This window comes from Watersipora subatra, chromosome 6, assembly GCF_963576615.1.
Source record: "Watersipora subatra chromosome 6, tzWatSuba1.1, whole genome shotgun sequence".
Classification (NCBI taxonomy): Eukaryota; Metazoa; Bryozoa; class Gymnolaemata; order Cheilostomatida; family Watersiporidae; genus Watersipora; species Watersipora subatra.
This window is the reverse complement of record NC_088713.1, coordinates 47985895-47998868: the sequence shown is the minus strand read 5'-3', so window position 1 is coordinate 47998868 and position 12974 is coordinate 47985895. Positions and strand designations below refer to the sequence as shown.

General features: G+C 31.9%; 1 protein-coding gene across 1 annotated transcript; it reads left to right on the top strand.

The window, feature by feature from the left end:
- Positions 1-834: 834 nt before the first annotated feature.
- LOC137398888 (uncharacterized) lies at positions 835-12740 on the top strand. The gene is made up of 6 exons (XM_068085054.1): positions 835-911; positions 4139-4293; positions 7847-7960; positions 10801-10909; positions 11353-11470; positions 12625-12740. The coding sequence occupies exons 1-6, from the start codon at positions 869-871 to the stop codon at positions 12683-12685; spliced, it is 600 nt and encodes a 199-aa protein (XP_067941155.1). The 5' UTR covers positions 835-868; the 3' UTR covers positions 12686-12740.
- Positions 12741-12974: the final 234 nt, after the last annotated feature.

Here is a 12974-nt window from a genome sequence, read left to right as displayed (position 1 = left end):
TTAATGTCGACAAGTGCACCGATCGACTGAATGGCGACGACGTTAATTAAAATTAATTTTAATTAAATAATTTTAATTTTAATTAATAAAACTTGAAAAACTCTTACAGCCAAAATTAATGTCATAATCAAAAGCTTATGGCATAATTGTGACAATTATAGAACACCCACTATCGAACAATCTCGCCATCTAATGCTAAGGCAAGAATATCTAGGCACGTTTAAAAGGCTTCAATGTTGATAATAAGAGCTTAGTTTTGCGAGCAAGAGCTCAATGTTTGGTAAGAAGAGGTCAATGTTGTGAGCACAGGCTCGGTGTTTGGTAGTAAGAGCTTTGTGTTAATAGTGTGAGCTGATTTTTGTTAATAAGAGCTCATTGCTACAAAAAATTTCTAATTTAGTACGTGTGCTTGTATAAAGACAGCTGTTTAACTACATGTTTAGGCTCCTGCAGGTGATAAAATTAGGGGGCTCATTGATGAAGCTCTTTCTCAGATGCTTTTCCAACAAGAAATTGCAGGCTATGTTTTACCAATTCAGGTGATGTCAAGATTACTAGTAGTGGATTCAAAACAACAATAATATATAAAATATAACATAACAAAATAACATATTTATATTTTCAAAATCATATAAACTAGTTTTTTTTCTCAATGTATTATTTCCTTAGAATAAAAATTTTGATGAGTTGTACTACTGCTTTAAGATTACTCCTTAAATGAAATCATACAAGAACCTGCTCCTCTGGTGTACATTTAGTCTATCCACTCTTGGGAGTCTGCATTAGAAGTCACCTGCAATAAAGTGTCACTACTCTGACAGCTCTCAACAATTACTTGACAGTACCTTTTTACTCTCTAGCAACAATCATGAAGTTTCAAATTTCCCAGGTTGCAATGTTGGCAGTTTGTGGTGAGTGCTTGCTTAAAGAATCCGCTCAATTTTAATATTCATCGTCTAAATGGCGAGAATAAATATACTTTTATAAAAATTGGTTAGATCTTAATTTTATTTCATCGGGCAATGCTGATAAAGTCAAATCAGATTGTGGGAAAAATAGCTACATATGAAATCAATAGTATTGAAAAAAAGAAGTTTTGGTATGGTGGGCATTATGCTTGTCTAGTTTGTTCAGTAGTTTAAGCTTGTGGGGCAAAGCTATAGAGTGGATGGTTTGGTAATATTTTAGAGTATTTTAGACAGCAGAAATTTCAAAAGATTAAACTGATACAAATAGCTTACATTTTCAATTAAATATTTTCATGTATTTTTTAGTTTTGATGCTGTTTTAACAGATGTTTTGTGTTTTAATCACTTGATTTACTTCAGCTTTAATTTAATCAACTTTAATTTATGATTAATGCATATGAAATTACTAAAAAATTTGCAAAGATTGTTTGTTGATATACAGAAACAAACTTGATAACTTTTTAAATGTACGCTTAAAAAATTATGCTCTAGTTAAAACTTACTCACAAGTATTTAGGCAAGTTGTAAATCCAGCTTCCTAAATCCAGTAAATCCTAAATTTGGTCAGAATTGGATCAACAAACGCAGCAAAAGGGTTTCCTTCTGCGTTAAAATCTTTTCTAACTCACTTATGTGTTAGTTGAATCAGTTTCCGGAAAGTTCATTCAGAGGAAATTAAAAATATTCATTCAATAAAACTATTACTGAAAAGTCTCAATTCAGTTTCTCTTCAGATATCGACAAGTTTGGCAAATTGACAAATAATTAAAAGTTTAATTTGAATAATATGAATGACGATATAAACATAATTGTTTTCGGGAAAGTCTCTCAACTTTTAACTAATATTTAGAAAAAAGATAGTTATTCCACGTAGTAATAGCCACTACCAATAGTAGTAGTCGTAACCACTAATAAAGAGATTCACCATGACAGACACGTGTCATCCATTTTACATCAAGTTTGGTTTACTCGTCGGTTTGCACCACACTTATCTCCAATTTTTGTGTAGCAATTTTTTGAATTTTTTGCAATTTCTTTCTACCATTTTTTTAAAAGTTACGTCATAAAGAACTTATACTAGTTATTTAAATTTAGCCATTTTTGTAAAACAAATTTTATGCAGAATCTGAATGAATAATCTAGGCGCTGAATAGGTCAACACTTCAACTTCAAAAAGTGCTGACCTGTTGAAGTTAACAGCAGTTTGATTTCAATAGGTCAGCATCAATAACATCGGCATCAAAACTAAAATGATGATGTTTGTTTAGATCTCACGTGCATTTTACTTGCATCGTATTGTCTAGTTCTTATTTTACTTGCATCACATTGGCTAATTCTTTTTTTGCTTGCATCGCATTGGCTAGTTCTTATTTTGCTTGCATCGCATTGGCTAGTTCTTATTTTGCTTGCATCGCATTGGCTAGTTCTTATTTTACTTGCATCGTATTGGCTAATTCTTAAATATCCAAGTAGCAAAATGTTCAAAATTACAATAATTGCTTTTACGTCTAAAATTAGAAAAGATTTGTTATATACAGTTTTTGGCGTGCGAATAAAGTCTTCCATACTATTAAAAATTGCTTATAAAATTGTTTATAAAAGAACAGGGAAAATGTTGTAGTACTTGATAAACTTTTGCAGCCTCCACAAAGTCTCTCTACAAGACAACATATAATATAATGTAGCATAACAATATATTGTATTTATTACATTATAATAAATAATGTAATAAATACAATATGTCTAATAAATAATGTTCTATTGATCTATCTCCTGTCTCTTCCGCCAATTTTTAACAAATTCAAAAATCGTTTTAACTTTTTCAAGTTCAGACTAAATAATAAAGATCAGCAATAAAAACAACTCTAGAACTAGTAGTACTCACCTGCTCTGTTATCAAGCTGGTGATTGGTTTACTGCCTCTTGACATTAATCTTCTGCGTGAAAAAATCTTCTGTGAAAAAATGTAAAAAAGCCTGTACCGCAGTTGTACATCCCGCAATGATATTTGGGAGGCGGTTATGGAATTCTACTAAATGGCTTCTGCATCTCATCTTGCATTAAATAATTCTTTTATACAAATTAATAATTAAAAAAAATCTTCTACAAAAACCAACTATGATCAAAACTAGTTTTTTGTAAACCTATTATTGCATGCTTTATTTTTATGAAGGATTTTGACGAAACAATTTTTAAATAATTTTACAAAAAAGACATAGAGCTGGAGCCGTTTATGGCTGCCATCTCGCATCGATCACGAATCCGTATGTCAGTTGACACGACTCCAAGAGTTGATAAAGCTTATCGCTGGGATAAAATTACGCAAGAATATTATTGAAATCCAAATTCTCAATGGTATTTATTTATTACTGTTAATACATTCATGTTTTTTGCTGTCAGTTAACCTTTAAGAAGCTGAGATAGACCATTCACCAACCAATTCATACTCGCAGCTGACACACAGCATACCTGTTATGAGTTACAAATATTCACAAAAACCTTTTAAATATACGTTTTATGAATAAAAAGAAAATTAGTCTGTTTTGACACGAACAGCTTTTCTACAGAATAGAAAACTGTCATTAACAAGCTAGAAGATGTCACCATATTTACACATATTTATATATATATGTATGTATATATAGACATATATATATATGTAAAAAAGAAATAAAAATATATAAAATAAAAAATATTTAATATATTATATATATTACACATTTTTATATTATATATATATATTTATATGTACATATAAATATATATATGTAAAAAAAATATATTTAAATATAAATATATATATAGTTATGTGTATATACATGTATGTATATATATGTGTATGTATGTGTATATATGTAAATATATATACGTGTGTATATATATATATTACTTTCGTGGAAATAATTTCATTACAACCAGAAATGTTTTTTAAATTATACCATACAAGCCTTACCACATACCTGTTGCCTCGATGATGCCACCAGCCTACGGCGTACGCACTCGATGAATAATCATTCAGAGCAACACCTCGTCAAACTGCGACCAAGCGTGAACCAGCCTTTAAAGCGATGTGTTGGTCTGGATTCTGTTTGAACCGATAAGTAGGGTTGATGGAATGCACTTATGCTCTGCTCATAACTGGTTGTTGATCAACTCTCTCTTGTTTCTAGCGCTGGCCTGTTGTGGAAAGGTGATCGAAGAGGAGAAGCATGAAGATAAGCGACAAGTCGCTACAGCGCTAGCGGTAGCTGCTGTCGTCACGAGTGTTATGAGCAGCCTTGCAGGTTTCATTAGAGGACTCAATGGACCAAAAAACGTTAAAGATGTGAGATGCTTTAGTACGTTAGTTATTTAGGAGGTTTGCAAATTCGTCAGCATAACATATATTAAATGTATGCTACCATGACAACCATAGCAACCATTGTAACTACGTGTACTAACTATTGTAGCCATAGTATTTATGTATGACAACCAGGGTAACCATAGTAATCGTCCTATACATTTAACCATAGCTATCCTTCGTTTTTTTCGTAACGTCATTTTATCGTTGTCGGCCATCTTTGTAGACAATCTTTTCGTTAGAAACACAAATCTTTTGCAATGATAATTTGAAAACGATGATTTTGTTTGCAATTTTTTATTATAGTTTCAAAACAACACCTAAAAGTACTAATAAATCAAAGAAAAACGATCGTTTTCTACAAAAATGGCTGCTTTTTCGTGAACGAGCGCGTGTGCAAACGACTTGATGACGTCAAAAAAACGATGGATAGTCAGAAGCTGTCAGTTATTAATCTCATTGACAGTGGTTCAGACATTTGCGGATGTTTTCAACAATGACAAATGACAACATGTTAGAACAAATTAATGGGGTGCTGCAATAAGCATAAAATTAGCTCTATGCATATCTGTAAACACGGAGTTATCTTCTACCCGCTGCTTGGAATACTCCATAACCACATTTGATTTGCTGATATTGAAATAATTTGTCAAATTAAAAAAAAACAGGTAGACGTGTAAAACTTTTTACATCAGTCATTGTTTTCCTATAAATGTTATGTAACCACACGAGGACCCTACACTGGTGGGACCACATAATTATTGCTTATAAGCGATATGCATAACTAGTGATGTCAATTTTGAGGATGTCTGAGAATGTTTTTCTTTTGAGCCTTTTAACCGCTATCAGGTTTTGTAGATATTAATCTTGAAACATCCTTGCAGACAAAAAACCTAAAACAACAAGCATACCTTCCGATGAGATTTTTTTTAACTTGACAGGACTAACCCTTTACATAAATTTTTTACAAAATATTCATCGAGAAAGGTCACAAAATTGGTTTTAATACTAAGAGTCGACATACAGTGAGCTATTGTGTTTGAGATGAAATGACAATGAGCTCCGTTGCTCTAATAATTGTTGGAATTTAAACAATGCCATGTTGTAAGAACCATTTACTGGGTTTCCGTGCTTCCGATGGATTCAGAGTGAAAAAAACTCTGAATCGTAGAAATGGTACACCTGAACATATTCGTAGCCAGTTTGCTTCACTAAGTTTGTGCGAAGACATTCATATTGAGACTACTATTTGACGTCACAGAAACACTGTGGATGAATTCAAATCAGTAATAACCAGGAAAGCTCTCCTCAGCTAAAACTAAACTCTCCTGGACTAAAAAGTGACCATGACCCAAACGCGAGCCTACTGTAACAATTCTGTTATGAGGGGTACATCGGTCATTTTGGAAAAATTATAAGTAAAACTCCGAATGGTTGAGACAGTAGGGTGTGAGTTCGTCGGTAGAGGTCAACTCCGGATCCATTCGAAGCATGAAAACCCAGTGATTGTGAACTGCAGGACCTTGATGTATAGATGGCGGAAGCTACTATAAAAACAATGTCATTATCAGATGTCTTCTAAATCTGTGGGAGTTAACAGGTGTTGGCAGGTGAAAAGCAGCTTAAACTGCTTATAGTTTTCATGGAGTGATAACACTTGCCTGATGCCAAGCACTTGCATCCTATAGTGATAACATGCCAACTGATGGGAATTTATTGTCTATAGTGTATCAATGGTTGGTGAGCAGCACATAGCCTAGGAGTGTGAGGCATTTGATAAAAAGTGCTTGCTTTCCAATTTCAATATGTTTTATACATGTATATGATCACAGACAGACATGACTATTATTAATAGTAAAATTAAATTTTTGTTTCACTTTATTTAGATAAATACAATATTTTTTATTGCTTTTCGTGCAGCATGAACCCTGCTGCCTAAAAAACTAACAAAAAACAACAATTTAAATTTACATTAAAAGCATGCAGTCTCCTTAAATTAACGTAAAATCACTGTAGTTATAGACCATACACCAAGTGAAAGTGGTATAGAAAAAAACGAAGATTTGTCGATACAAACGATTATTACTACAGTTACTGTACAGTCTTGAAATTAGAAAAAATTATGTCTAGTTTTTTTCTTTTGGAAGGGCCAAAGGAGTGAGTTTTAAAAGATCTTAGAACGGATTAGAGATTTTTCATGTATTTTCCCGCTAGTATAACATAAAATCCCTACAACATAAACAATCTCGGAAAGGACGATTTACTTGCAGTAGTGTCAACTGTATTTACAAAGAATGTTGGCTGAGTGCCAACTAGCAGATCTTTGGCCATAGAACTAGTTAAGAAAATTATGCTGTGCGCCTCCATTGAATTTAAAGCTAAGATTTATCTATGCTGAACACTTGGGCATGTTGGTGTTTAAAGGGGAATATCAGATGGTGGTCACATCTAAATATATCTATGTTTGTTACTTACCCTTTTAACATTTCCATATTTCCATCCTCTATTTCTATATACAGTGAAACTCGGATAACTCGAAAACTCAAAAATCGCCCTCGGATAACTCGAAAACACGGTTAACTCAACGTATTTGTTTGGTCCGTTCCCACGCAATGATAAATGGCTTTGGATAACTCCACCGAAACTCTGTTAACTCGAACAGTTTTTTGCCAAACGGCTACAGAGACGGTTGGTACTATCGCTTTAGAATATAACTTTATTCCAAGCCATAGGGATAAACATCGACTTTTAGTAGTTCTTAGGCCTCGTTATTACCAACATCGGCAAAATATTTTCATTAACGACTTTTCTAAAGGTTTGCAAAAATCAAATTTTACCAAACATCCGCTTAGCGATAACCCTCCGAAAGCAAGAAAAGCGAGGTAAAAATCGGATAAATTTAAAGTAAAATCGGCAAAATTGATAATGGGTTTTTAATAGTAAAGCAGTTTTGTAATAACTGACTGACTTACTGCAAAATTGATCTTAGTTAAAACGCTCAGTAGAAAAATACATATGTATTTTTTCTGAGGTTGGGTTATCCGAGTTTCACTGTATATATATATTTTTCAATGTTGGTTATCAGTAGTTGTATATGTCCAGCTTCCAGCTATAGATATTAAAATCTTGGCTTTAAGAATCCATAAGACAGAAGATTTCATCTCAAACTCTTCTGTTCACAGTCCAACTGCCTTACTAACTAAGCCACACAAGCTTGATAGATATGCAAGGCGATATATGTCACTATATGGGAGCAAATACGCTACGCTTTGGGTCACAATGCAAAGTCATGACACAACGTCACTAGAAGCCATAGCTCTTATTATTAAGCTTACTCAAATTTTCCATTGGCAATGTGCCAGGCTATTTGCAAGTGGCAGGCAACTCACATTACCTCTCATTGTTTATAAGCTGATTTTTAACACCCGGGCAATGCTGGGTAACACAGCTAGTATATAATATATCTAACCCAGATTAAAGTTTGGTTTAATAAATTTTTTCAGCAACACTGTTTTAAACCATTTATATCCATTTATAGACTGTGGTCACTGGCAGAGCTATACGAATTGTTGTTAATGATGATAAAGGATGCGCCTCAGTCACTGACAGGGACACAGGCTACAAGTCTACCAAGTGTGCCTCATCTTCAACAGTAAGAACACGCCTTAATTGTTGTTCTACAATACTTTTTGCTCGTTCTGATGGAATTAATGTAAAAAATTAGAAATATGCTAGAAATGTAAAAATAATTAAAAAATGTAAAATTAATGCTAAAATCTCTTTGCTGATGTGTACTTGGTATTTAAAGGTAGAAACTAAAAAATTTTTGTTGAGGAGCTTGAATCTAAAATTTTTGGAGTCAGCAGAAAATTCTGCACATAATCAATGCTTCTGACAAACAAAACACATGTTTAATATTTTTCTTAGCCTAATAAAACCAGCTGCAAAAGAAAAATACAATCATTTTTGCAGTATGACTGGAAAAAAGCTCAGAAATATGTAAAGCACAAATAAATAGTTGAATAATTAATATCATAATATAATTAATAAATCGTTGAATAATTTCACGAGCCAAAATACGTTCATGTTATTGTTTACAATTTTTTTTTTCATCAATCCTAAACAAAAAAAATGGAAGCTGCGATATTATGCTGTAATTTCTGAGTAAGAAAAAACTAGCTGATTTGTTTTTTATTTGACAAAATGATAGCCCGATATCCTAAATTTATTGTGGCAAAGTTTTGGGTAGATCTGCTTGCGCTGTGATCTGTGATCAATGTTTTTGTATAGGTAATAAGGCATTTATAAATTTTCCGCAGCAAGAGTTGGATTGATGATGTGGGATATTTTGTGGAACGTGTTATTGAAATGACAACTTTTGTATTAACCTCTAAATTATGCAACCAGGAATTGCTTGTTAGTCACTATGCCACTTTTATGGCTGTATTGGCTAAAGCAGCATTTGCAATTTTGAGCCTAAGTCTTTGGCAACCATTTTGAAATTTAGATGAAAAGTTTGTCAACTAAAATCAGGCACATAGTAAACATAATTGATTAGAAAATTGCATGAAATCAATGTTACCTGGCAGTTATAATCCTATTACAATCGGTACAATCGGCGTAACAATGATCAGATGAGAAATGTAGAGGACAACTACCAAAGAAAGTTCTTGCAGACTTTACATTGTATATTGTAGTTAGTTACTGGCCAGCCATTTTAGATAGTTGACTCCAGTGTTGACAGACTACAACATCTACTAGTAATTGCCAACATAATATATCTTTACTGATATAACATATAATTACCAATATAACACATAATTACCAATATAACATATAATTACCAATATAACACATAATTACCAATATAACATACAATTACCAATATAACACATAATTACCAATATAACATATAATTACCAATATAACATATAATTACCAATATAACACATAATTACCAATATAACACATAATTACCAATATAACATATAATTACCAATATAACACATAATTACCAATATAACACATAATTACCAATATAACATATAATTACCAATATAACACATAATTACCAATATAACATATAATTACCAATATAACACACAATTACCAATATAACGTATAATTACCAATATAACATACAATTACCAATATAACACATAATTACCAATATAACATATAACTTCCATTATAACATATAATTACCAATATAACACATAATTACCAATATAACATATAACTTCCATTATAACATATAATTACCAATTTAACATATAATTACCAATATAACATATAATTACTAATATAATATATAATCACCAATATAACATATAATTACCAATATAACATATAATCACCAATATAACATGTAATTACTAATATTATATATAATCACCAATATAACATATAATTACCAATATAACACATAATTACCAATATAACATACAATTACCAATATAACACATAATTACCAATATAATACATAATTACCAATATAACACATAATTACCAATATAACATATAATTACCAATATAACATATAATTACCAATATAACACATAATTACCAATATAACACATAATTACCAATATAACATATAATTACCAATATAACACATAATTACCAATATAACATATAATTACCAATATAACACATAATTACCAATATAACATATAATTACCAATATAACATATAATTACCAATATAACACATAATTACCAATATAACACATAATTACCAATATAACATATAATTACCAATATAACACATAATTACCAATATAACACATAATTACAAAATATAACATATAATTACCAATATAACACATAATTACCAATATAACATATAACTTCCATTATAACATATAATTACCAATTTAACATATAATTACCAATATAACATATAATTACTAATATAATATATAATCACCAATATAACATATAATTACCAATATAACATATAATCACCAATATAACATGTAATTACTAATATTATATATAATCACCAATATAACATATAATTACCAATATAACTGCCAATATAACATATAATCACCAATATAACATATAATTACCAATATAACTGCCAATATAACATATAATCACCAATATAACATATAATTACCAATATAACATATAATCACCAATATAACATATAACTACCATTATAACATATAACTACCAAACTACTCTTCTAATACCAGACTAGGCTTCTCTACTAGTAGTCTTAGTGAGAAATTCAGGGTACTTTATATATCAGGTATTCTCTTTAATATAGATTTTCTGATGTAAAAAAATGGTAAACTGTTTGAAAGCTTATTTTTTTTGTAATAAAATAGATTAAATTAATTAAACTACTTATAATGAAAAAAATGGTTTCGGATTTCAAACAAATCACTTTTTGAACTAATTATGTCAAAAATCGACTGTACTGCAAACTGTTAGGGAAAAGAAGAGCAGACGAGACAATGCCGATCATATTATGTTGTTTTAGGAAGCGACTGCTTTGGCTACAGAGGAGCTGATAACACTTCTCATCAAGTTAGGGCAGATTTCACAAGATGACCTTCACCTCCGCCCTAAGCCTGTTACTCGCCCTCCAAGTAAGTGCCAGTTATTGGGCCCACCTTAATCGTGGGGAATAAATTTGAAAGTGCCAAATGAAGAAGCTGATTTTGGGATCTGTGCTATTATTAAAGCTGCATTCGTCTGCCTGTCTCAAGCCTCATTTGAATATTGAAAAAACGATTCACTGTCACTACGATTTGAACTCCCAGCTTCTTGATTGTCAGACTAACATGCTCTACCACCTGAGCAAATCCACCGCCTTCACATAAGTACTGCGCAATTATTTCACAATATTATTGTGAAATAACTGCGCAGTACTTATTACACCTGATGATATGATCAGTCACGGTGCACTGGGCTACCAGGGGCTAGTGTTTCATCATTGGTGAAGCAGTCTTAGGTTGCAGTGGGGGAGAATTTTACGGATGAATTCCGTCATAATGGAAATTAGACTGACTTATATGACTCTTTTCTGCAGCTCTCTGCAAGGACCAGCTCAGTACGGTAAAGTGCCAGAAGCACATAGGTGAAGGTCATTGCGACATCGGAAGCACTTTCTTTCACTGGATGCATGAGAATTGCTTTAGGTCTTGCGCGTGAGTATTGCTACTACTACTAGCATTGAATCTGTTTCAAATCAATGGAAAGCCACTAAATCTAGGCAAAGTTTAAAGCTGACCTATAAAATTGGTACTTCTGAAGGATGTCAAGGCCAAACGCTGCTCACAGCAGTTAATGTTAGATGCTGCTTATAATGGTCCCACCTTGTCTTATGACCGCTAGTATAGAAATTTTGAATATTAAAAAAACTGGGAGTAACTAAAAAACTGACTCGCAAAGATTGACATTCAAACTCTGTTCATAATAAGTTCTTTTGGGAAGTTGCGTTCCCTTACGTGTGATGACCGACTTGTATTTGGAATAACCAGGACTTGGCCTGTAACAACATGCTCAATGTAAAATATGCATGAAGGAGGATCACCAGATCAGCTCATTTTTTGGGAACTGCGATTTGGTCCCAAGCAGAGTATTTCTTGTAACAAAACTAAATAAAGCGATGCCTCGTAGCCGTCTGCCTGTGGAATAATGATATTTTAACACCTCAACTGCTTGTCTATTACACATAGAGAATCCAAAAATATTCTAAGTTCTGAAGTTATAGGTTCAAGACACTCTTGTGACGGCTTCTTACAAGCATATGCCATATTTTCCGGACTATAAGTCAAGGGTTTTTTATAGCTTGACTTATAGTCCGGAGTGACTCTGTGTGAAATTATTATCACCGAGTGAGAAAGAAAAAAAAGTTGAAGTTGGTGACCAACTTGTAATTGTCTGTCGAAAGGTGGAAGTAACTTTTTCTTAAACAAAGTAAACAAAAACGTCAATTGCTGGCTAAAAGCTAAGAAGCCGATTCTCTGGCCTCATACTTCTGCTTCTTTATAATATATATTATATACTAATATATATTATAAATTTGGTAGAAATATATATATAATATATTATATAAATAATATAAATTATGCGCACTATATATATATGTGCATATATATAGGGCAGTCCATAATCATTTTCATAATAACTTGTTACTCTTATGAGACTTAGGCCTACATACATTATCTGCTGTGAGATCTTAACTTCTTGATAAATATTTAATAAAAACCTGGTTGAATGTCTACAACTAAGTCTTGGGTTCAATGTAGTTTAATTTTAAGGTTGTACTTTACAAAAAATGTTTATTTTATTACTACAGAGGTTGCAAGACACTTGAGGAAATATTTCCAAACAACCAAAATTCAGCAGTTGGCAGATAAAGACGACGAAGGGCTGACAGCAAAAAGCTAAAACGTCTTGATTTCTCTTTTGTCAACCATTTTAGAGATTCAAAATAAACCAACTTGCAAACCAAATTTTTGCACATGCAAAGCTTTTCTAACAAACCAAAGGCTGTGGGAATATCCTGAACGGTCAGTGACATAGAATTATTACATGTTTACATTAGTACATGCATATTATTACGATGGATGTTATCAATCAATACTTTTATTGATATAAAACTTTTATTCTTCTATGTTGCCTTGTTTAAACTATATGACGAGACAA